Raw genomic sequence first — 27,008 nt, 5'->3', positions numbered from 1 at the left:
GTGGGAGTGAGATAATGTACATAAAGTGCCTAAACTCAACTAATATAGTACTTCCTTTTTCTATAAAATATATGTAACATATATATATATTCTAAAACCAGGCAAGATAGCTCACACCATAAATTCTAATTATTATGTAAAAATGTGGATCAACATGATTAAAACATCAACTTACAACACAAGGTTCTTTAAAATACTGTCAAATCCTAAGTAATATACAATTAAATACTGTTTTGATGAATAAGTTTCCTTGTTCCTATGCCACCCCTTCTATTTGTACAAATTATTTTCTAGAAAACAAACCTCTCCATGGTTGAAAAAGTAGCATAATACTGTAATTAGACCTCCAAGTTGAGTCCCACTGTAAAAAAAAATGTATACAATCAAAATTCATGTAAAATATAGTGAGTTTTTCACAAAATTATCTTAGATTTTTAAAATGTCATAGTACTAAACCATATAAAATAACAGTAAAAATTTCAAAAGTACCCATGTAGTTGTTTTATTCTTGAATGTAAAAGCATACAAAGTGTACATACAAAGTAATCTGAATGTCATTAATTTTATATTTAAAATATTTTCTATGTAAAATATTATATGTGAACATAAAATTATTTTTAACGAACAGGCCAGCACTTTAGAGTTTATACTGTATTCTTTGAATATTCTGAGTGGAGGCAAATTTTTGTCATTCCAAATTGGATTTCAGTGACTGAGAGATGAAGAGTCTAACAGTTTCATTTAGCGGTAACTGAACCATCTAAACTACTGCAAATATTCTTTTGTTGAGTCCCAAGAAACAACAATGTAGAATACAAAACTGAGATCAAGGATGGCTGATTATTATCAAAGATTAAAAACCACTTCTTAAAGTTGCCTTTTCTTTAAAGTATTGTTCATCATTATATACACAGCTTCAGACTCGGAAGACAATAAATATTGGTTGAATGATTGAAAAAAGGAAAGAATGAGTTTAACAAAACAAGCAGAGGAAAGCCAATGGGAAGTAATTTACCTTTAACAGTTTTCACTAAGGGAAATTCAAAGGACGCACATCAGAAAAGAAGAAATTGAAAGGAGGAAGGTGTGAGAAGCAAGAACAAATGCTGCATATAGAAACTAGGAACATGTGGATAAATCTAAGGAAGATTTGACAACAAAAAATAACAGTGATGACTGCTGTGGAGGGGTACTAGAAGTACTAAATTACGGTAATAATTACAAGATGCTAGGGGCTGTTTTGAAGTAAAGTGTTCTGAAATTCCTTGTACTGATCAAAAAGAAGAGGAAAGATATCAATTAATTTTAGACTTGATCAAGTTAGATATGCATGTTAACATTTTATCATTAACCACCAAAAGAATAGAAATGGAATATCTACCTTCCAAGTTAGTGCCAGTGCGGAAGGGTGGCCAAGGTAAGAAATAGAAAAATTTCCCCAAATCCCTATTTCTTTTGTTTCTCATATTCTCATATGCCATAGTTTCTAATCTCCTCACAGTTTTGGTGACACTTTTATAGCCAACATATGTTATATCTACATATCCTTCTTAAAGACTGGAGCCTAATAATGTATTTGATATTCTAGAACTGTGTAACCAATTTAGAGAAGACTTTCACCTTTTGGGTAGCTCTCCCAATGAAAAGTACTAACTTTTAAAATGTCTTAGTCTCGTGTAACATTTTCCATATTTGAAAAAAGCATAATAAATAAACTATTTTTTAAACTAGAACAATTTAAAGCCTGTTAACATAATCTAAAAGTCATCCTTTCCCTCAAAATACTGATGAGCTTATGTATTTTTCCTATCTGACACACATATAGAAAAGTACATAAAAATTTCTAGATAGCTTATAGAACACTTATAAAGTAGATATTCTTGTAACTACCATATATCATTGAAACAGAAAACTGATCACACCCTGAGACCTCACTTGCCACCTCTTAAGACAGCCACTATCCTGAGTTTTGTGATTACCAATATAACTGCTTCTATATACATATCATACTATCATTTAATCTGTGTTTAAACTTTATACAAATATAAGTATGCAGTATTTTTAAATTTTGTGCATGCCTTGATTCATTCAACATTATATTTGTAAGACTTTTCCACATTGATGTTTGTAGCTATAGTTCATTATCACTGTTGTACAGTATTTCACTGTATTAATAAACCTACAATGTGTACACTTCTCTGCTAAAGGACACTTAAGTTGTTTCTAGTTTGGAGCTAGTACAAACAATGCTGCTATGTTCTTGTATATATTTTCTGGTGTACATAAAAGAGTTTCTTAGGCATATTTACTTTAAATTGGAATTGCTGAGTTATAAGGTACGTGTATCTTCAAATTACTAGATAATGCACACCATTTTTCCAAAATAGCTGTACTAATTTATATATCCACCCACCAGGGTTAAAAGTTGCCTTTGTAAATCTAGTAGGTGTGAAATGGTATCTCATTGTGGTTTAAATTAGTCTTTTCCCCATAATTAATGATGGTGGTCAATTTTACATGTTTATTGGCAATCTGGAATTCTTCTGGGAAATGTCTATTCATAAATATTTTGTCCGATTTTCAGTTGGGTGGTCTATCTTCTTAGTCTTTGTCTATCCCCTAGAATATAAATTCCATGAGGACAGGGATTGTTTGTTTTGTTTTCCTAGCACCTAGAATAGTGCTCCCAGTCACAGTAGGCATTCAATAAATATTTGTCTAATTAATGAATGTAAGTCTGGATACCACATTGCATACATGCTTTGCAGTATCTTTTCCCAGCTTGTGGCTTATCTTTTCATTCTATTATATCTTGAGGAACTTAAATTCTTTTCATCAAATTTATCAGTTTTTTTCTTCATGGCTGGACTTCTGTACCTTGTTTAGGAAATCCTTTCTTACCCCCAAGTTACTGATGATAATCTTCTATATAACATTTTAAACATTTTATAATTTTGTCTATCACATTTGAGTTTTTAATCCAACTAGTATTTGTTTTTCATAAGTTCTGACTCTGCTTTGTTCCATATGATCTCCCCATTATTTCAGCACCATTTATTGAGAAGCCTATCCTTACTCACTGATCTGTAATATCCACTTTGTCATATACCAGGTGTATATCAATGTACATTTCTGCTTCTGGGTTCTACTTTATTCCAGTGATCTACTTGTCTATCTCTATGCCAATATCACATTGTCTTATTTACATTAGCTTTATAATACAGAAATAATTAATGAAGCAAGTTCTCACATTTCCTTCAGGATTGTCTCAACTATTTTAGGCCCTGTGCATTTCTGAATAATTTTAAAATCAGCTTATCAAGGCCAACAATTTTATCAAGATCACAATTTTTCACTGATTCTGTGCTAGGATTTTTATGCTGAAAACTTCCAAAACCAAGGGGTATATATGTATTAATCTCTATAGAAACATAAACCTTATGAAAACTCAGTAATTGTTGAAAGATTAAATCTAGATTTTTCACTTTTAATGTTGCACAGTTCAAGAATAACATTGTAAAGAAATCTGATGATTCAGCTAAAAATGTATTCTGTTGTCAAAAACAAAATCTGACAGAAGTGTCTTAAATAATATGGATGCTTATTATATCATTCAACAAGAAAATAAAAGATAAGTGTCTGTTGGCATTGGTTCAGCAGCAGAAGGATGTTAAGGCAGACATATGAGGGCTTCCCTGGTGGCGCAGTGGTTGAGGGTCCACCTGCCGATGCAGGAGACAGGGGTTCGTGCCCCGGTCTGGGAGGATCCCACATGCCGCGGAGCAGCTGGGCCCGTGAGCCATGGCTGTTGAGCCTGCGCGTCCAGAGCCTGTGCTCCGCAACAGGAGAAGCCACAACAGTGAGAGGTCGCGTACCACAAAAAACAAAAACAAAAACAATAAAACAAGTATGGTTTATGGCTAATATGTAAGTGAAAGATTCTCAAAAGACTATAGAATCTTTAGAAAGCACAGGAATAGAGGAACTGCAGGGTTTGTGAGAGGCCCACATACCGCAAAAAAAAAAAAAAGGCAGACATATGTGCTATGTTTATGGCCTTTTCCTCATGATCACAAAATGACTGCAATAGCTCCAGGTATCACATCCAGGTAAAAGCAGGAAAATAACAGAAAAGCGGCAGCTGAATCTAACCTTTTGTTAGAAAGGCAAATGCTTTCCTGGTGTAACCAAGTCTGATTTCACTTTCTTTTTCACCAGAAAAGCTAGCTCATATGGCTCTCCCAACATGCAATGGAGAGTGGGAAGCAGAATACACAATGGTCATAGTTAACTTCAACCTATCACCTGAAATTGGGCACCCTGCTACCCCAAACAAAATTGTGGTGCTGTTATCAAGAAAGATAGGCTATCAAATGTAAGTGTATGCTACAAGTGATATACATTTTCTTTTACTGCTTTCTTAATTTCACATGTACAGAGATGAAAATTAGAAATATTAATACTTTGCTACTAATGCCAACCAAAGATCCCCTCTAATGTTATAATAATTTTACACATGATCTAGAGGTATTTTCATTAAAATCTTTGTTCAGGAATCTTAATAAGCTTAAAAAATACCCCCATAAGGATAAAAGACAGGCCTTTAAGATATTGTTTTAGTGACAGCTCTAGCTTTTGGCTGCATATTTGGCTCAGCTTCTGAAAAAAATAAAATCTAAAGGTTTCCTACTATTAGTCAATTAATCTTGTTATTTATCCTTTTAATTAATTAATTATTTATTTATTTTTGTACGCGGGTCTCTCACTGTTGTGTCCTCTCCCGTTGCGGAGCACAGGCTCTGGACACACAGGCTCAGCAGCCATGGCTCACGGGCCCAGCCACTCCGCGCCATGTGGGATCCTCCCGGACCGGGGCACGAACCCGTGTCCCCTGCATTGGCAGGCGGACTCTCAACCACTGCGCCACCAGGGAAGCCCTATCCTTTTAATTTAATCAACAAATGTCAGAAAGTCCTTATTATCCCACTGAAAGATCTTTTAATACAGTAGTCTTACCTCAAGTATGCACCATATATGAAGAACAATCCCATCATTATTCCATTTAAAATAAAAATCACACCAACATAAAAGCAAGCAGGGTCTCCCAATCCTTTAAAAAGACACAGATTATTCAGTATTTAATGAATAAATTACTATACAGTAATTGGGCATAATTATCTCAATGCTTTGTAATCAAGAGCTAGTGAATTTGCTGAAAGCTTTGCTGCTCAGACTGCTGCTCTATTTAATAGTTACATTAGTACTTTCCCCATCCATGAGGCATTATTAGTTACATTTATACTTTTCCCTATTGAAGTGTTGTTATAGTGTAATGATTAGTTGGTGCTTCATTTTATTTAGGTGATGCTGCTATTGTTCCGTATCTAGAACTGTCTGTAGAGCCATCTGATAAATTACAAGCGAAAATCCATTGCATTAATTTTATCTTTTGCTAGGCTCTAGGATGAGTAAAATACGGCCCCTGACTTCAAGGAGCAGCTTTAGTCTGTATGGGATAAATTAATCCATTATCATGTATAGCCAGGACCTTAATACTTAATATATCCTGTGTATAAGACAATACATATATATATATATTAACACACACACATAATCTACTAGGTACTTTGCAATCATCATCTCACATAATACTCAGAACAAATCTTTGAAATTACTTGGTATGAAAATACGTTTTTTAATGGTTGAGAAAACAACACAGAAAACTTAAGTAACTTGTCAAAAGTTATTTAGCTGTAACTGGTGGAGCCAGGATCTAAAGGTTGGCCTTTCTGATTTCTTCTTCTTCTCTGATCATTCCTTTTCAGTCTGTCCTAGTAACTTCTCATCCTTTTACACCACCCCCCTTCAATGTTGGACCACCTTAGGCTCTGTCATATACCTTCTTCTTTTCTCAGTCTGTATATTCTCCTTAAAGAAATTCTTCCAGTTCCATGGTTCCAATTATCATCTATATACAGATGACTCCAAGTGTACCTTCAGATGAGAACTTTCTTCTTATTCCTATAGGTATGTATACGCAGGTAGCCTCTTGACATCTACACTTTGGGGTTTCTCAGGTACCTCGAATTAATAGCAATTCAAACCTGCTACTTTTAAAAATGTTTCATACCACTTTGAATGGAGGGACTCAATTAAGCCAGAAACCCAACAGTGTTACATAAATTCATTCTCCTTCCCCTTCCCCATCAAACAATTACCAAATCTTGTCGTTTCTCCTTCCAGCTATCTCTCAAATCCATTCATTTTCCAGTTACCTTTCCTGCAATCACTTGCTGAGAGCAAAATAGTTTCCTACCTGGCCTCACTGAATTCACTTTTGTCCTTTACTAGTGTCTTTTCCATGTAACTGCCAAAATTGTGTTTTGAAAATAAAAATCTGTCAAAAGTCTTCAATGAATACACATAAAATCCTTAACTAGTAAATGGTCCTTCATTATCGGACCCTTGCTTACATTCTAAGCATCATTTCACACCATGTTTTCTTCTCTATCTCTCTGCTCTAGGAAATCTAGCTTTCTTTCAGTTCTCCCTTGCCTCAGGACTTTGGAAAATTATGGTTCCTATTCTTGAAACACTTCTCCTAACCTCAGCAATCTTATTTTCCTATTTGTAACATCCACCACAGTTGTAACCGCTAACATCCCTCTTATGTTGCAAACTCTATGAGGGTAAGGCCCCATGTTTACCCAGTTTATCTTGGGGTCCCAAGTGCCAACACTAACCTATAACTTAGTGGCAACTTAATAAATACCATATATGTATATATATAAGGTGATTTTTTCCCATCCCTCAGAAAAGTTTATACCTTATAAGCTGGTTCAGGCAGTCGCTCAATTCCTTTAGTTTGTACAAAAAAAAAAAAAAAACAGTCTAATTGCCCTCAAATATCTTCTACCAATGCTGCTTTAGACCATGGTTATAAAGACCATCTGAGGGAATCAGTAAAAATGTAAGGGAAACATGGCAATACAAATTTAGGATATATTCTGAGAACTGAATGTTACTATACACAAGTCAACAAAAATATATTTATAAAACATAATGTTCTAGAGAATATGAAGAAATAAAGAAAAAACAACTATGTGTTATGCAAGTAGATACATGTGATTTCAAATAAGAGTTTCAAGGAACAGCATCATGCTAAGATTGTAACAGTGCTAAACTGCAAACATCTTAAATGGAAGTGACAATCACAGATCCTGGAAAACTGTTAGATGATTCGAAAAGCAGTTCTTTGACAAAGATACTGATGTAGAAGATGTATATGAAGAGTTTGATTAGAACTATTCATGGACTATGAGAGCACAAAAACAGCAGAATTTCTAAAGTAATCTATTATATATCTGATTTTTAAATATTTATGCAAAACTAAATTTTTACATTAACTATTTATGTTAACTATTACAGGTAGAACTGTGACTATTTAATCTACATCCCCCAAATTTATATATTCAAGCCACCCCAGAGCTTTTTTTGTACCTTCTGAAATGGAGGAATGACTTATAATCAGTGTGGCCTTACACTGGAGCATATTAATACTCAAATTAAATTCCAAATTAACACTCTTATTAGCAAGTACATTGTCTTCTCAGAAAATTAAAGGGTAAATACACTTTTAGGTGAATCAGTTCTAGACTGTTTTTAAAGAAAAAAATCACAGTAGTTTATAGTAATTCTTAAAGGAGTCATAACATTACGTTTATGTAAACATTAATGACAATACAACAGCATTTTAGGAAGAAACATGCCTTCACAGCTTTGAACTTCATTTAGAGGTTCTACTCTGGTCACATTCCAGCAGGTCTTTGTTTCCAGCCCAAATAAATTCATTATTCCCATAAATGTGCGATACCAGAAGGCTATAATCACCTACAAAAGATAAAATCAAAAAGATAATGAAGAAAAATTCAATATCTTCTTAATAATAATTTTTCCAAAATACCATTTTATGATGGCTGCCTTTAACATTATAAACTTTGATGAATTTATTTAAATCATTTCATGTGGGAAACAATCATTTAAAATTTTATACACACACACTATCAACTAAAGTTATGTATTACTGAGTAATGCACATCTACAAAATTTATGTTGTGATCAACATCTCTGTAATATACTCTTGTAATCAACTCTAACATAATTAATAGTAGCTGTAAAATCAAGCATGAAGTACATAATTATGATAATTAATAGCAAAATACAAAGATTTACAGAAGTATTTTGTAACACTTCCCTTAGGTCCTTGAACTTATTTTCTTCATAGTCTAAAAACCAACTCATAGTCTATAAAACCAACTGCACATGGAATAACAGCTCCTGTGCCCATTAAAACTCTGACCAAGCAGATTTAATTAACCAGTACTTCCCAACCTGAAATCTACTTTAAAAAGTTTAGGGCTTCCCTGGTGGCGCAGTGGTTGAGAATCTGCCTGCCAATGCAGGGGACACAGGTTCGAGCCCTGGTCTGGGAAGATCCCACATGCCACGGAGCAACTAGGTCCGTGAGCCACAACTACTGAGCCTGCGCGTCTGGAGCCTGTGCTCCGCAACAGGAGAGGCCGCGACAGTGAGAGGCCCGCGCACCGCGATGAAGAGTGGCCCCCGCTCGCCGCAACTAGAGAAAGCCCTCGCACGGAAACGAAGACCCAACACAGCCAAAAATAAATAAATAAATATTAAAAAAAAAAAAAAGTTTAAAGACAAGGGAAAATAGCAACAAAAAAATCACAGACAAAATGCTCATGCCTGGGAGATTTTTTAATAAATAATTTTATAGATTTGGGAAAAATAGTGCAAAATCATTAGGGAAAAAAGTTAAAAAAAAGTAAAGAGGAGTTCAAAGGGAAACTAAAAATAACCTAGAACTAACTACTTTTACTATTTTGGTGACCATCCTTCCAGTCTCTCCCTAGGCATAAGAAACATGTAGCTAGAGTTATTCATTATGTAATATTATGTATTATAAGATGTTAATGTAATATACATCACTAAACAATGTCATAAACATCTTTTCATATGTAATATTATTTACGATTTTATCACTTAATTTTATAAGATGACATTCTGTTTAAACTTATAACTTCTATTCTTGTGTATTTTTCATACATGTACAAAAAATTTCCACATTAAATGTATGTGCAAATTCTAAAATTATACTCCTTTCTGAGATGTCGTTTAATATAGTAGAAAAGCATGACTTTGAAGTCAAAATAGAACAAAAAATTCTGACTCTACAAGGTATGGTTTCTACAGTGTGAAGTAATCCTTCAACCTCTGAACCTCAGTCACCTCATCTGTTAAATGAGGTTAATATCAATAATAACCGTCTTACAAGAGTGATTGGAGATTAGAGCTTATATATATAAGTACTGGCATATAGTAAGCATTAAATGCTTTTGTCTTTACAAAATACATTGTTTCAAACTTACACTTTTAGGTGAGAAATTAATTTCATCTTTAGATGAGAAATTAATCTTGTGAACACAAAGTATGGACATTTACTTCAACACTTAAGTACTATATAAGGTCGCAAGCAAATGTAAATCTGCATATTGTATCTATGCAATATGAAAATAAGACTGGACGAGTCCTTGTTGCCTGTCATTTACATGCTTTCAAGTTTTGAAAACAAATGAACTACATTACCATGATAACTTTTTCAAAGCATCAAAGAAGCTGAAAACTGCAAATTATTCAATAAATATTTTTAATAAGTAAAAAGGAAAAAATTAGCTAATGTTTTAGAGACCATACTGTTTGAAACTAGTGGACCAAGAAACAGAGATGTAACGACAAAAAGTTCCAAAAGTAATCAAAAACTAAAAATAATACTTAACAAACACTGGAAAAAATGGGCCTAGTCTAATAAGCTAAGTCCTTATCTTATATACACAGAGTAAGTGAATGTTAACTAAAGTTGAAGATTCAACAAATAGTTTTTTTTTTCTTTTTGATTTTTCCATTTACACTAGAATTAGACAGATAATCATTAGAGGAAATATGGTCAGACTGCCTTTGAAAAGTAAGCCGGGATATAGAGAAAGCTGCTGCAGAAAACTGCTTCTTTCATCTTAGATCTTAGGTAGGTCTATACTATACAATTGTTACTACTACAAATTACATTGAAAAGTACTTATAGAAATTAAAAGAAAAAAAGAAAGAAATTTGGGAAACCCTTAAGTACTCTGAAATTAAATAACAATATTTAAGTATCCAATGGATCAAAGGAGAAATCACATGGGAAATTAGAAAATCACTTAAACTAAATGAAAATGAAAAAAAAGTCAACATTTAAATAATGTAAATTTCCTATTCCTACAAGTACAACTAGAACTCCTGTGAATAATATAAATCAAACACAAGAAGACCCTTAAAGGTAGAGAAAAGAGGCAAACTAGATAGGAATGTCAGGGCCCAAGGAATGACATGGTAATAGGTTCCCTGCACTTTCCCTTTGCTTTATTTTCTCAGGTTTGGAGTTAAAGATATTTTGATACTTGATACCAAAACCAACGAAGAAAGTACCAAAAAATTAAACCACATACTAATACCCCTTATAAAGACAGACGTAACAAACCCTAACAAAATATTAGTAAATAGATTTCAGCAATATACTAAAATAATTATATGCCATGATCAGATGGGGTTTATTCCAGGGATGCAAGACTATTTCAGTATGAAAAAATGAATGTACTCCATCATATTAATGGAACAAAGAAGATAAATTCCATGATCATATCAATTGGTGCAGAAAAAGCATTAGAAAAAATTCAATACCCATTCTGGTAAGAACTTACAGAAAAAACTAGGAATAAGAGAGGAACTACCTCAATCTTATAAAGGTCATGTGCAAAAAAACTTACAGCTAACTTTATACTTAATGGTTTGAGACTGAATGCTTTTTCCCTAAGATCAAGAATGAGGCCTGGGGCTTCCCTGGTGGCGCAGTGGTTGAGAGTCCGCCTGCCGATGCAGGGGACACGGGTTCATGCCCCGGTCCGGGAAGATCCCACATGCCGCAGAGCGGCTGGGCCCATGAGCCATGGCTGCTGAGCCTGTGTGTCCGGAGCCTGTGCTCCACAATGGGAGAGGCCACTACAGTGAGAGGCCTGTGTACCAAAAAAAAAAAAAAAAAAAAAAAAGAATGAGGTCTAGATGTCCACATTCACCAGTCTTAATAAACATAGTACTGAAAGTTCTAGCCAGTGCAATAAGGTAAATAAGAGAAATAACAGACATACAGATTAAAAGAAAAAAATAATACTCTATTTGCATATTAAATGCCTCACTATGTAGAAAAATCCCAACATATGTGTAAAAAAAAAATACTCCTAGAACTAATAATTGAATTCAGCAAGATTGCAGGGTAAAAGATAAACATACCAAAAAAATCAACTGTATTTCCATGTAACAATGAACATGTGGGCATCAATATTAAAAATATAATCCCCTTTATCATCATTTAAAAAAACATGAAATACTTAGGTGTATATTTATCAAAACACATACAAGACTCGTATGCTGAAAACTACACAATGCTTTTGAAAGAAACCAAAGAATACCTAAATAAACAAGCGACACACCATGTTCATGAATTAGAAGACTCAATAGCAAGAGGTCAGTTCTCCTCAAATTTATTAACATGTTTAATGTAATTCTTATTAAAGTATCAATAGAATTAGATATAGAAAACATTATTGTTAAATACACATTAAAAGGCACATGAACTAGCTAAACCAATTTTGAAAAAGAATGAAGTGAGAGAAATCAGTTTACCTAATCCAAGACTTACTGTATAGGTACATTAAATCAAGACTATATGGTACTGGCAGAGGGATAGACACATAAATCAATGGAAGAGAGAAGGGAACCCAGAAATAAACCCATAGAAATATGCCTAATTTATTGTCACATAGGTGCAAAAGCAATTCAATGAAGAAAAGATAGCCCTTTCGGGGCTTCCCCGGTGGTGCAGTGGTTGGGAGTCCGCCTGCCGATGCAGGGGATGCGGGTTCGTGCACCGGTCCGGGAGGATCCCACATGCCGCGGAGCGGCTGGGCCCGTGAGCCATGGCCGCTGAGCCTGCGCGTCCGGAGCCTGTGCTCCGCAATGGGAGAGGCCACAACAGTGAGAGGCCCGCGTACCGTAAAAAAAAAAAAAAAAAAAGATAGCCCTTTCAACAAGTGGTATGGAAACTACTGGACATCCATAGGTAAAAAACAACAACATAACCTTTACCCAAGTCTCACGTCTCACGTCACATAAAGAAATTAATTCAAAATGAAATGGATCACAGATAGAATTCTAATTGCTTTTAGAAAAAAACGTAGAAAATATTTAGCATCTAGGGCTAGGCAAAGAATTCTTAGACTTGACACCAAAAGCACAATCCACAAGAAGAAAAATTGCTAAACTGGACTCCATTAAAATTTAAAAATTGTCTTATGCAAAAGAGTCTACTTAAGAGGATGAAAAAACAAGGTATAGACCGGGAGAAAATATTTGCAAACCACATACCTGGCAAAGAAGTAGTACCTAGAATATATAAAGAACATCCTAAGATTCAACATTAAAAAAAAAAAACCCAATTAGAAAATTAGCAAAAGACATGAAGACACATTTCACTGAAGAGGGTATATAGCTAGCTAATAAACACAAAAAAGGAGCGTTCAACAACATTAGTCATTAGGGAAATGCACATTAAAACCACAATGATAAATCACTACATTCTGATAAATCAGAATCATTAAAATAAAAAGTAGTGACAACACCAAATGCTGGAGACCCTGTGGAGAAAGTGAATCACTTATACATTCCTGGTAGAAATGTAAAATTGCATAACCACTCTGGAAAACAGTTTGGCAGTTTCTTATGGTTTGTTCCTTTTTTATTGCTGAATTGTATTCCTGGTATGAGTGTACCACAGTTTCTTTAACCATTCACATGTCAAAGGACATCTGTGTTGTTTGCAGTTTTGTGCTACAATGTATAAAGCTACAATAAATGTGTATAGGTTTTTGTGTGAATATAAATTTTAATTTCTCTGGGATAAATGTCCTGGAGTACAACTGCTGGATTATATGGTTTACATCTGTAATTTAAAAACTGGAAATAATTTAATATCCATAATAGGGAAATATACAAATAATTTTGGAATTCATAAAATGGTTAAAATTAAAGAAAAATAAATATGTACATACATTTTCAAAAATTCCAAAATAAAATACTGAGGAAAAAGTTGTAGAGTGATATGTTCAGTATGAGAACACTTATGTGAAATTACAAAAACACATAAAACAATCCTTGAAAAAAGAACTGGATGGATATACACATCAAATTCATGATAATGATGCTTGTGAGAATGGGAAAGGAACAAACTTAACTGGGAAGCAGAACAAAGATGACTTTAACTGTATTTATAATGCTTTATTTATTTTAAAATATCAGAAGCAAAAATGATAAAAGAATAGCACTTATTTATTGTAGGTGGTTGACCACACATATTTGCACATTATTCTCTAGCTTCTGCAATTTTAAACATTTAAAATCAAAATAATAATTTTTAAAAGCTATAAAATATGAAGAAGGAAATAAAAAGCTAGACTTTTTAACTAATCTGCTGGATTCTGAGATAACTCAAAAGTAGTTCTTACCATGCTGTCAAGTCAGCATTTATCTTCAGAGTTCACAAACTGAATCTACTATTTTTTTTCTTCTTTTTTCCAATTTCTAGAATTTGAAGACTATCATAAAGTTCATACTTTTTTTAGTATTGGGAAGTATTCATAGATTTCTAGCTATATAACTAAATAAATCTTGCCTTATTAATGTATCCCCAAGGTCACTATTCTACTCGTCACTGTCATCGTCCCTTCATGTGATCAGTATACCCATCTACACGGTCTCTAAAGCCAACAGATGCAACGGCCAAAGGATTAATCTCCAAAATATACAAACAGTTCATGCAGCTCAATATTAAAAAACAAACAACCCAATCAAAAAAATGGGCTGGAGGCCTAAACAGACATTTCTCCAAAGAAGACATACAGATGGCCAACAAACACATGAAAAAATGCTCAACATCACTAATTATTAGAAAATGCAAATCAAAACTACAATGAGATATCACCTCACACCAGTCAGAATGGGCATCATCAAAAAATCTACAAACAATAAATGCTGGAGAAGGTGTGGAGAAAAGGGAACCCTCTTGCACTGTTGGTGGGAATGTAAATTGATACAGCCACTGTGGAGAACAGTATGGAGGCTCCTTAAGAAACTAAAAATAGAACTACCATATGACCCAGTAATCTCACTACTGGGCATATACCCTGAGAAAACCGTAATTCAAAAAGAGTCATGCACCACAATGCTCACTGCAGCACTATTTACAATAGTCAGGACGTGGAAGCAACCTAGGTATCCATCGACAGATGAATGGATAAAGAAGATGTGGTACATGTGTACAATGGAATATTACTCAGCCATAAAAAGGAACGAATTGGGTCATTTGTAGAGACATGGATGGATCTAGAGACTGTCATACAGAGTGAAGCAAGTCAGAGAGAGAAAAACGAATATTGTATATTAACGCATATATGAGGAATCTGAAAATATTGGTATAGACAATCTTATTTACAAAGCAGAAAAAGAGACACAGATGTAGAGGACAAATGTATGGAGACCAAGGGGGAAAAGGGTGGGTGGGATGAATTGGGAGGTTGGGACTGATATATATACTATTGATACTATGTATAAAATAGATAACTAATGAGAACCTACTGTATAGCATAGGGAACTCTATGCAGTGCTATGTGGTGACCTAAATGGGAAGGAAATCCGAAAAAGAAGGGATACATGCATACGTATAGCTGACTCACTTTGCTGTACAGTAGAAACTAATACAACATTGTAAAGCAACTATACTCCAATAAAAACTTTTTAAAAAGAAGCTATTGTACTTATATTTGTATCTATTTTGCTTTTGCCCTGATGTTACTTTTATCAAATCATTCATTTATTTCATTTTATAAATCAAGGAGTAGGTAATTTGATGAATACTGATTAAAGAATGCTTCAATAATATCTTCCCACAGCGTTTTCTCTGCTGATGTTTTGTAATATATGGTCTTTGTAAATACTGCAGTAGCCATGTACTGCTTTTCACCAAGACTTGTTTGGGGAAAAGAAGAGGAATTTAACAGGATATATTTTTGCTAGAATTAGAAAATAATAGATTGAGGTTTTAAAAAAAATAAAGCCAACAGACCATCTCCCTCGAGAATCCTTCTTGGCTCCTTCCCATTTGGCCTATTACACTAGTCATTAATTCCATACTAAGGTTCTATTCTTTAAGTTGTGAGCATAATTTCTGGGGCTTTTAAATTTAGGACAGGAACTTTTGATACACTGCTCAACTATAAGGACACATACAATCAATAAACTTTAAAATCCCCTCCTTCCTATAACATCATTGTGCTTACTATTTTTATCTGATAAAGAAGAATCCCTCTACAAATATTTGTTCCCAAATATTGCTTACCTCTGGATAAAGATGGAAGCGTTTCACTGTATTAATTGCAAGGGGATATTCAGTAAGCTTGTCATTCATAATCATCCATAGTCCTTCCAAAAATGAAGGTGCTTCGATAATGGTTTTGAAGTAGGAATAATAAAGTCCCTTTAAAAAAGTACAAATTGTTAATGTAAGTAAAATTTGAAAATATTTATTTTTATAACTCTTTTTAGAACAAATTTACTCTGAAAAAAAGAAAAGGATAGATAATAAGACTACCTAATTTCTCCTCGCTAGTGCATTCTTGGATGCAAAAAAGGCATACATTTTCAGGTTACCACTATAATATTCTTTCATATTTTCTGTAGGTTTGAAAAAGAGTTAAAGGGATGGTTAAACATTTTAAGGAGCTTTTCTAACCACACCTTAAAATATGTAAACAATATATTTTTAATTTTACCAAGCCTGATTTTACCCCCACATTATGAGATGCCTAGAAGTTGAGATCTGATGATTCTGGCACAAACAGAGATGACTTCATGTCCTTGTACGTGTAGAACTTTGCATAGAGAAAATTACTTCTTTTTCTCCAACTCTTAAGAAATAACAGTGACTACAAGAGCATTAGATGCAACTTTGTGCTTTCATCTTACTTCCTAGTTCCATCTATTGGCTCTGCACAAAGTGAAAGCTAACTAAATGTGAACCGACTATTGTTCATGACACAAATGCTGTGTCCTAAAAAAAGGATTACTTTAGTGCATTATTCCAGCATGTGGAATAATGATTTTATTAGGTTACTAAAAGTGCTGTTTAAATTCCAAAGATTAACAAAAGCATGTTGTTTCATATTACTTCCTCATCAATTTCCTGCCTTCCTTCCTAAAAAATAAAGGGCCACATAGTTTGTAATACACGCTCCCTCAAAAAACATTAAAAGCAATTTTCAACCCCACACTCATTCCTGCTTCATACAACTATAGGTACTTTATTTTTGATAGACTAAGCAACACTAGTGACTATTAAAATTAAAGATCTGGGGGGCTTCCCTGGTGGCGCAGTGGTTAAGAATCTGCCTGCCAATGCAGGGGACACGGGTTCGAACCCTGGTCCGGGAAGATCCCACATGCCACGGAGCAACTAAGCCCGTGCGCCACAACTACTGAGCCTGCGCTCTAGAGCCAATGAGCCACAACTACTGAAGCCTGGGCGCCTAGAGCCCATGCTCCACAACAAGAGAAGCCACCGCAATGAGAAGCCCACGCACTGCAATGAAGATCTCTGCAACTAGAGAAAACCCACACGCAGCAATGAAGACCCAACACAGCCAAAAATAAAAATAAATAATTTTTTTAAAAAGTATAAAAAAATTAAAGATGTTTTAGCTGATGTCTGAAAAAGCATTTACTCATAATTTTGATTAGTAAAATAAGTTCATATAAGGATCTTTCCCTTTTCTTACGAGAAAAACAAGGCAATACTACAATGAAAAGATATTTAATATGCAGGTCTATACTTAAATAGAAAACATATAAATTTTTATTAATAACAGTTATTATTTTTGGGCCAGGTACTGTGCTATGTGCTTCATTCATTTTCATCTTCCTTCATTTACAGTAAAACCCTGTAAGGCTGGCATTATTCCCAGTTAACAGATGAGACTGAGAATCAAAGTTAACTTACTAGCCATTATGCAAGAAAGCACAGAACTGCTATCTGAATCTAGTGATCTGTCATCAAAGCCCAGACTCTGCCACAGCTATGCTCTTTATTTAATATTTTATATCCTGTCTTTGGAAATAATACCTATAATAAAAATTCAAATGCCATACAAATGCTAACACACCCAATTCTTCAAAGCTTTAAGTGGCTATACGGTGAGACTTAAAAAGCAATGGCTGAGATACCTAGAGTAGGCAGTTTTATAGAGACAGGAAGTAGAATAGAGGTCACCAAGCAGCTAGGTGAGGAGTGAGTGTGAGTGGGGAGTTAAGTGTTTAGCAGGTACAGTCTGTTTGGGATAATAAAGCTCTGGAGATGGATGGTGGTGATGGTTGCACAACTATATAAGTGTATTTAATGCCACAGAACTGTATACTTCAAAATAATTGAAATGGTAAATTTTGCTAATATTTTTAATTAAAATTTTTTATTTTAATTTAGCCACAATTAAAACCAAAAAACAAAAGTAGTAGCTAAACAGTCAGGAGGGCCAGTTTCAATTCTTCTCTTGGCCCCTAACTAGCTGATCTGGAAGACAGCCCTGGTCTCTCTTAATTGTAAATTTCTGCAATTCTGGCATTCTTTTTCCCATTTAACCCACATAACAATTATGTGAAATACATATGGTAGATAGATTATCTCCATTTTATAGATTAGATGTCTAAAAAACAGAAAGCATTATATCAAAAGTTGTCTCTTAAAAGAAATTATCTTGAAATCAAGAGAGCTAAAAAAAAATTTAAAGAGCCAGATAAAACACGGGGTCTCCCAACTCCACCCTAAGAGAAAACAATTTCTGATCATTTTGGTAGCCCTGTATCACTTTTTTTTAATTTATTTTTTTGTGGTACACGGGCCTCTCACTGTTGTGGCCTCTCCCGTTGCGGAGCACAGGCTCCGGACGCGCAGGCTCAGCGCCCATGGCTCACGGGCCCAGCCGCTCTGCAGCATGTGGGATCTTCCCGGACTGGGGCACGAACCCGTGTCCCCTGTATCGGTAGGCAGACTCTCAACCACTGCGCCACCAGGGAAGCCCCCTGTATCACTTCTTAAACCTTGTCTTTGTTTTCCTTCTTTCTCAGCTATTATAATTGATCTTTATTATCTTAAAAAGGAGTCTGCCTTAGGAGAGGAGGAGAATGAGGTAAAAGAAAAAGAATCCTGAAACACTTTTTTTGTTATATGTTTTATTTTTTAGATTCCATACATAAGTGATAAAATAGAGTATCTGTCTTTCTCTGACTTATTTCACTAAGCATAATACTCTCTAGGACTACCCATGTTGTTGCAAATGGCAGAATTTCATTCTTTTTTATGGTTAATATCCCACTGCATATATATGTATATATTACATCTTCTTTTATCTATTCAACTCTTGATGGACACTTGGGTTGCTTCCATATCGTGGCTATTGTAAATAATGCTGCCATGAACATTGGGGTGCATGTATCTTTTCAAATCAGTATTTTTGGGTTTTTTTGGATATGTGCCCAGGAGTGGAATTCCCGGATCATATGGTAGTTCTACTTTTAGGTGTTTTGTTGTTTTTTTTTTTTTTTTTTGCGGTACGCAGGCCTCTCACTGTTATGGCCTCTCCCGTTGTGGAGCACAGGCTCCGGACGTGCAGGCTCAGCGGCCATGGCTCACGGGCCCAGCTGCTCCGCGGCATGTGGGATCTTCCCGGACCAGGGCACGAACCCGTGTCCCCTGCATTGGCAGGTGGGCTCTCAACCACTGCGCCACCAGGGAAGCCCGATTTTTAGTTTTTTGAGGAATCTCCATAACGGCTGCACTGATTTACATTCCCACCAACAGTGTACAAGGGTTCCCTTTTCTCCACATCTTCAGCAACATTTGTTATCTGTACACTTTTTGATGGCAGCCAGTCTGACAAGTGTGAGGTGATATCTCATTGTGGTTTTGATTTGCACTTCTCTAATAATTAGTGATGTTGAGCATCTTTTCATGTGCCTGTTAGCCATCTGTATGTATTCTTTGGAAAACGTCTATTCAGGTCTTCTGTCAATTTTTTTAACTTTTTCTTTTATATTGAGTTGTATGAGTTGTTTATGTATTTTGGATATTAACCCCTTATCAGTCATAGCATTTGAAAATATTTTCTCCCATTCAGTAGGCTGTCTTTAAGTTTTGTGGATGGTTTCCTTTGCTTTGCAAAAGCTTTTAGGTTTAACTAGACTCTATTTGTTTGTTTTTACTTTTATTTCTTTTGCCTTAAGAGACAGAGCCAAAAAAAATATTGCTACAATTTATGTCAAAGAGTGTTCTGCCTATGTTCTCTTCTAGGAGTTTTATGGTTTCAGGTCTTACATTTAGGTCTTTAATCCATTTTGAGTTTATTTTTGTTTATGGTGTGAGGACTAAAACACTTTTTTATTTAAATAATAAACCTACAGGCCAGATTTCAAAAACAAACCTATGGTTACCTAAGGGGAAAAGTGGGGTGGGGAGAGATAAACTAGGAACCTAGGATTAACATACACACATTACTATATATAAAATAGATAACCAACAAGGACCTACTGTATAGCACAGAGAACTCTACTCATATTCTGTAATAATCTACATGGGTAAAGAATCTCAAAAAGAATGAATATATGTATACATATAACTGAATCAGTTTGCTGTACACCTGAAACTAACACAACATTGTAAATCAACTATATTCCAATAAAAATTTTTTTAAAAAACAGCAAAAATAAAACAAAATAAACCTATAGGCTATAGCTTGAGAAACAGTGCAATTCACCAAAAATTCATTTCAGTTCCTAATAAGTTTCCACCTTATAGTCTCACTATTCTTAAACTACAAATGAATTCATTAGAAGAAAGAACCTAACCATTTCAGTGCGAAAAGTCATCTCCCGTTCCAAGGATGAGAGGTGAGAAAAATGACGATCATTTTCAAAAAGTGTTATTAAATGTATCCTAGAAGAAAAATAACATGTTTCAAAAACAGCACTAAAATAACTATTATAAACAAAGTATGAAAGCCATAAAAAGATAAAGAATGAATTTTTATAATAAATATTAAGAAAATTTGTAACTTGCTAATTTGTATATTTTTAGGCATTCATAAGCTAGCATTAGCACACAGCTGAAATTCCTTAACTCCCTGGTTCCTAATCTTAATTATGTATCTAAAACTCCTGCAGATCTAATCACCCTTCCTCCTACTCCAGGCCTCTAAATCAGAACAGAAGCATGTTTTTGTCTGTTTGTTAGGTTTCACAAGTGTTTCCAATGTACCAGGTTTGGGAAATGCCTCTAAATGTTGAAAAGCTTTGGAATATAATTTTAAATAAAATTATTTTAGGTTAAAGCAATTTTTAAATAAGTATAATACTACACAAAGTGCCAAAAAACACAGGACTGTACTTTGAGATATTTTATTAATGCAACTTAAAAAAACAGCTGTAGGTACTGAAAACAGGTGCATTTGTGACAAATAAATTATTGTCAGCAATTATGCTATCCTTAATTTACATAGTAGATGCTTTCCAATGAAGTAAAAAATAAATCAAAATTCCATATAGCAACCCTGTCTTTCACTCACCTTCGTTTACACATAGGACACATGCCACGGTACCAACAGCTGTAGGAAATGTTTCTTACCATTACAGCCTTAGTTCTAACATCAAAATCTCCCTGCAGAATAATGATCAGAAGAGCACTGTCCCAACAGGATGTGGGGCAGATCCCATTCTTCCCAATAGTAGAAATCCTTGAGCTCAGGTAGAAATGAAGATACGTCAGAGGAAAAATATTATTTTACATAGAGTTTTTACAAACATATCATTTGTGTAAAATTATGTGCAGGTGTATGCATACTGAAAGGTTCATTTAATTCTGTATTACCATCACAGAGTGTTTATCTTCATTTCTACCTGATTTCCAATGACAGGTGTCACTGAAACTTTATCTCTAAGTTTATGTCACTAACAACACTCAATTACTATAAAATGAGGAAGTTTTCTACATGAAATAAATATGAAAAGTATACTACAAAAGCTAGATATTTAAGAAATATAGTGGTGAATCCTTTGATAAAGCAAAAATACTTTAATTCATAAGTTACTATTCCCCTAATGCATCCATTTATAAAAGTTGCTTCACATGAGGTTTTAAAAAAGGTTTTATATATATATATACATATGTAAACTGGTGCACATACAGACGTTCTATACATGTAACAAGCAGTTATTGTTTTATTATATGCAAACAGCAATGGCAATTTTTAATTCAAATGTTTTCATTGATTTCAAACTGAAACTAATCTTACCAATGCAAAATTGCCACAAAGACAGCTGGAAAAAGAAGAAAAAAAAAAGTCATTAAAAGCTGCTTCATTATAATATACCTTTAAAACAACTATTTAATAATTTTTAAAACAAACATTGCATTGTTGAAAGTTCCCAATCATGCTTCTCCAGCTCTTTTTCCATAGTCTTACCATCCTGAGCTCATTCCTACCACTCTTCAGTGTTTCTCAGATTTACTATTCTTATGCCACGATCAGCAAACTATGGCCCATGGTCTGTTTTTGTATTGTCTGCAAGCTAAAAATATTTGTTAAATTTTTTAAGGGTTATAAAAATAAGGAAGAAGAATAGTTAACAGAGACCGTATGTGGCCTGTGAAGCTTAAAATATTTACCACCTGGGTCTTTATAGAAAAATTATATACTTGCTACATATGTTAACTTTCTATCTAATACATACATAATATACTCTGAACCACTTTAAAATTAAACCTATACCTCCCCTCGCAACTCAAAACAGATGCCCCTCTGATAAGGTTTCATTAACTCTTAAGATGCACAGAGAATGCCTTATTCAACTATACTTGTATCCTCTTTCTTATTCTCCAGACAATTACTCTTAAAAGTGACATTTAAGGAAAAGATCAAATATCCTACTAAGTCCATCTAGCTTTCCAAAAACCCTCAACATATTCGTGTGCCTCTCCCTCCCCTTACTCCACATTCCACACCTGATAAAATGGTAAGGTGTAATGACGCCAATATTGTAAAACTAAAGAAGTGCTTATCACAGTTCCTTTCAAAGTTGTGATAAAAAGCCTGTCTCCTGGGCCCCTGTATCCTGGGCCCCAGTATCCTGTCTCTGTCAATCTCACCTCTGATAGTGACCCAACCTTATACTTTACTGAAACAAAGATCATTTAATGCGAGCACTCCCAAAGTCTCTTATATCCACTTCAACATTTCTCTACATAGTAATCTTTGCTTCTCTATTCTCTACCAACTAAGAAGAGGAAGCATCTCTTCTTTTCAACAGTTAGCATCTCAAATTTGTGCCTTTAATTTCATCCTTCCCAATTACTCCAAGACTGCACTATCAAGTATTCCCTCTCTTGGAACGTTAATCCCACCCTCTCCCTTTGGTTCTTCCCTTCAGCCTTTAATTTTCCTAGGCCTTAAAACACTTCTCTTGATCTAGTAGGCCTTCCAACTATGAAATATTCTCTCCTCCACCCCCCTGCCATTATCTAACAAGATTCTTAGCCAACTTCTTTCTTCTAAGTTCCTATAACTCTTTTAAACGACCAATGATCAGTTAGTGATCAACATCAATGGCCTCTTTCACTTCTGCTTTTCAATCTCTCTGTAGCATTTGACCAGATTCTTAGATTTCTTCCTCTGTTATCTTCCATCATATCAACTCTTTCTGACCATTTTGTTTTTACATGCTTATCTATCTGGTTTTCCTTCTCTCACCTCTTAAAACTAAGTATAACGGGTTTTCTCAAATAGCTTTACTTTGCTCTCTTTCCTCTCTTGGAAATCTCACTCAATCTTAACATTTCAACTCACTTCCACACGGACAATTCCCAAATCTACACTCCTCATGCCTGAACAAATGTTCTCTCTCCCTCTCCTCACATTCTTTTCCTTTTCTACCTTACTACCTACCCAGTTCCTCTCAATTTGTTGCCATCAACTTTCACCTCTGTCCTCTCTTCTCCATTCCTACTGTTGCTACCCTCATTAAGACCACTATTGCCTGGATTCCAGCATTCAATTATTTTTTCTGCTTCTTTTCTCAGTCCATATCCAGTCCATTTTACACAATGCTGTCAAATTATTCTCTCGGAAGCACACTTCTGATCATTTTACTCTATTTAAAAATCATTCAATGCCAACATCGTGAATGTACTAAATGTCACAAAATTGTTCACTTTAAAGATGGTTAATTTTATGTTATGTGCATTTCACCTCATTAAAAAATTATCTTCCTAAAGAAAAGAATCGGTGCCTCCCTGCAGAATGAAGTCCAAATGCCTTAAATCTAGGCTTGAATTAGCCTCTCCATGGCTGGTCCCAACCAACCTTTTGAACTTCCTACTTTCTCTTCTTTTTGTACCCTTACTCTGCTTTCATATTTTCTTACTTCCATGACTGATTATGCTGTTCATTTTTTTTTTTTTTTTTTTTCCGGTACGCGGGCCTCTCACTGTTGTGGCCTCTGCCGTTGAGGAGCACAGGTTCCGGACGCACAGGCTCAGCGGCCATGGCTCACGGGCACAGCCGCGCCATGGCTCACGGGCACAGCCGCTCCACGGCATGTGGGATCTTCCCAGACCGGGGCACGAACCCGTGTCCCCTGCATCGGCAAGCAGACTCTCAACCACTGCGCCACCAGGGAAGCCCTATGCTGTTCTATAGGCCTCTAAACTTGTTCTGTGCTTCAGGCATCCATATGTTAGCATTTTGGTCACAATTCAAATCCCACCTTTTCCTAAAAGTCTTATCTGATCTCATTTCCCACTTCCCATTCTCCAGTATGTTCACTGTTTTGAACTCTCATACACTTAATATACTCATTCATCATTTCACCCAACATTGATTGAGTGCCTTCAATGTGCCAGTCATGGGTGCACGAGGGCTTGTGTTTGGGCAAAACACCTCTGTATTCAAGACCATGTTGATTCTGGATGTGGAATGTATCTGTTTCCATAATTAGACATCTGACAAAGTCTAAATATGAACCCCCATCTATTATTTCTCAAGTATTTTCAACACACCCCAAATGTGGACATTCATTCTACTTTAATTAACATCAGCAGTCAACTTATGATAGAAATCACAGTACTTACATTAGGAGACATTTATCCATGTTTCAATACATACCAGCAGCCAGTCTGACGAAAGACTAGGCTCAAAACTGATTTTAATGAAACAGCAATATTTAAGTTACGTCTTAAGCTACAGAAAATGAGGAATACAAATAAACATATTTCAAATGCTTAAATAAGAAGAAAATTTAAGCATCAAAGCTCCTCAGCAAGATGAAAATAAATGGAAAACATGGGTAAATATATTGCCTAATGTGACTCTATTTCCGCTATTAAAGATTCTCAACTCATTAAAATAACCAACAGTTTATTTTGCTTTATTCAAGGTGCAGAAAAATACAATGTCTGACCTCTCCCCCCCAAAAGCTACCCTATCATTTTCACAACTTGTGATAAATGGCTGCCTTAAGATGACATTTTGTTGGTGACACATGAAGTGATCACTGTTCCTGAAAACCCTTGAAAATGTTTTAAAAGAACTTTAAAAGAAGGGGACTGGAAATTCTTGTCAGCGATTGTCCAGAGATTGGACCTCGCCATTATTGCTGCTAGACTTGCTTGTTAAACTGATCTGCAAGATTCACCAAAACCACTTCCAACCCGAGGCTCAGAGGGCCCGCGGGTCCCTCGGATGCGAGCCTACCGCGCGGGAGTGCTGGGCCTCGAGCCGTCGGGGCTCCTGCCAAGGGCTTTCCCCGGTCGACTCTGCTCACCTATGCCGAGGGTCATACTGCCCGTGAACTGATATCTCCGCAATAGATGCACCTTATCGCGGAGCTGCTCCATGAAACATCTGAGGAATTGAAAGCGGCCGAGAAGAACGGTCCTTCCGACCACTTCCATTTGCAGGCAATTCTGCGCGTTCAGGTTTCGGGTCCTCCGCGGCGAGTACTTCCGGGCGCCCCCTGGCAGGTTCCCCACGCGTGCGGGCAAAGGCAGCTCCGTCTTTTTCACCTTCCCCTTCGGCTCCTCGTCCAACTCCGGCTCTCCGGCTCCGGTGGCCCGGCGCCGCCGCTGCTTAGACTGCGTGGAGCGGAGAGAGTACGACGGCTCTGAGGCCGCTTCTTTGAGCTTGTTCCTCGTTTGCCCGACCATTTTCTCATAGTCCCTGTTCGGATGGAGCTGCTACTCTCTCCGGCGCGGGCCCGGCCGAGTCGGGCGACGTCCGCAGGTGTCTGGCTCGGCTCGCAGCCTCAACGACTAGTCCCCGCCGCCGTTGCGGGCCACCGGGTAGTCAAGGCGACCGCGAATCCTGGAAGGGGGGCGGTGTCAGGCCCAGGCTGCCCCGCGCGGCCGGTGCGCCGCCCACGCGTGCAGCCCCACGTGCGCAGACCCTGCGCGCACCTCGGCGCGCATCCTCCCACGTGCGCCTCCACGTGTACAGCCCCAAGTAAGCGGACGCCGCGCAGAGCCCCACGCGCGTCTCCTCACGCTTATCCTCTCACGTGCGCCGCCCATCTCACCGCTGCCCTACGCTGCTGGTGGACAAGTCTGAGGAACTTTCTTCGACTTTAGGCTTAGCTTTGTTATTTTTACCAAAAGATTGTCTGTCTCGAGGTTATTGAAGGCAAAGGAGATCTCAACTGAAAGAAATAACCGTAGAAGGAGAGCGAGGGAAGGAAGTGGGCGCCTGTGATGCGCCTGGCACTTATTAGGAGCGTCTCTCCTCGCCGCCTTGGAACACTTAGCATTGGGTACTCAGTCCGTCTCCTACGCCAAGGCAGTGACCCGAGGCCGCAGGTGGCAGAGCAGGCGTCAGCCCGGTGAGTCTAACCCCATAGCCTCTGGTTGACAGGAATTCGGTGATGTCCCCTTTGAGGACAGCGCTTATTAATCCATTCTGAAGTGAAATTGTGACCCCCAACAAGGTTGCTCAGAATTCGTCAGCAGTTGAGCGCGGAGTTGCGCTCAGTAGTCTCCCCCTTCTGAACCAGGGACCACCCAGGAACATGTGAGAGGGGAGCCCCATAGTCACTGCACAGCCACACGTGATGCCAGGGCGGCTGGCAAAGATGGACAGGGGCCATTGGTATTTTTCATGTCCTCTGTTACAGGCCACGCCGCTTCACGTCCCATCTGTTTGATCATGGATCGAACTCCCTAAGCTCCTTCTCCCCCATCTAATCTAGGCTCACTGTGGCCAGGTTAATTTTCCGCATACCACACCCTTCAGAAATGCTCGTGGCTCCCATTAGCCCGCAAATAAAACGTAAACTCCTCAGCTTGTTCATCGGTACCTTCAGCAAGCTGCCCCAGTCTGCCCTTTCAAGTTTAGTTTCCCATGTCCGAGGACACAAATCTTCCTTTCCAGTCATTACAAGTGAGGTCCGTAGTGTGACTCCATAACTATCCGTTTACTTATACCGAACAGCCCTCCTGTAGCTTTTTCATCCATTTCTGCCTGCCCATCTCAATTCTATCACCCTCCGAGCTAGCCCACATTAATTTCCCTACTCTGAAGGTCTAAAGCAGTTACTGACAATATTATTCATCTTGTCACTTATTTAAATTCAATAAGTGCTAATATTAATTTGTTGGTTTGTAAGATTTTCTTCAAGGAGTGTTTCTACATCCCTGGCACTATGTTTGGTGCTTAAAATGTTTTCGCATCTAGGGAATTTCCTGGCTGTCCAGTGGT

At 36.6% G+C, this 27,008-nt stretch overlaps 1 protein-coding gene across 1 annotated transcript in view; it reads right to left on the bottom strand.

The window, feature by feature from the left end:
• Positions 1–25,656, bottom strand: part of DPY19L2 (dpy-19 like 2) — an 89,502-nt gene extending 63,846 nt beyond the window's left edge. Inside the window, exons 1-7 of the mRNA XM_004269911.3 lie at positions 25,084–25,656; positions 21,558–21,582; positions 20,116–20,203; positions 15,563–15,700; positions 7,770–7,890; positions 5,017–5,110; positions 304–361 (exon numbers count right to left, since the gene is read on the bottom strand). Coding sequence (XP_004269959.1) covers positions 304–361; positions 5,017–5,110; positions 7,770–7,890; positions 15,563–15,700; positions 20,116–20,203; positions 21,558–21,582; positions 25,084–25,465 — 906 coding nt within the window. The 5' untranslated portion in view covers positions 25,466–25,656. The remainder of the gene's footprint in view (positions 1–303; positions 362–5,016; positions 5,111–7,769; positions 7,891–15,562; positions 15,701–20,115; positions 20,204–21,557; positions 21,583–25,083) is intronic.
• Positions 25,657–27,008: the final 1,352 nt, after the last annotated feature.

The sequence above is a fragment of the Orcinus orca genome, chromosome 9, assembly GCF_937001465.1.
Source record: "Orcinus orca chromosome 9, mOrcOrc1.1, whole genome shotgun sequence".
Taxonomy (NCBI): domain Eukaryota; kingdom Metazoa; phylum Chordata; class Mammalia; order Artiodactyla; family Delphinidae; genus Orcinus; species Orcinus orca.
This window is presented reverse-complemented; position numbering and strand designations above follow the sequence as displayed.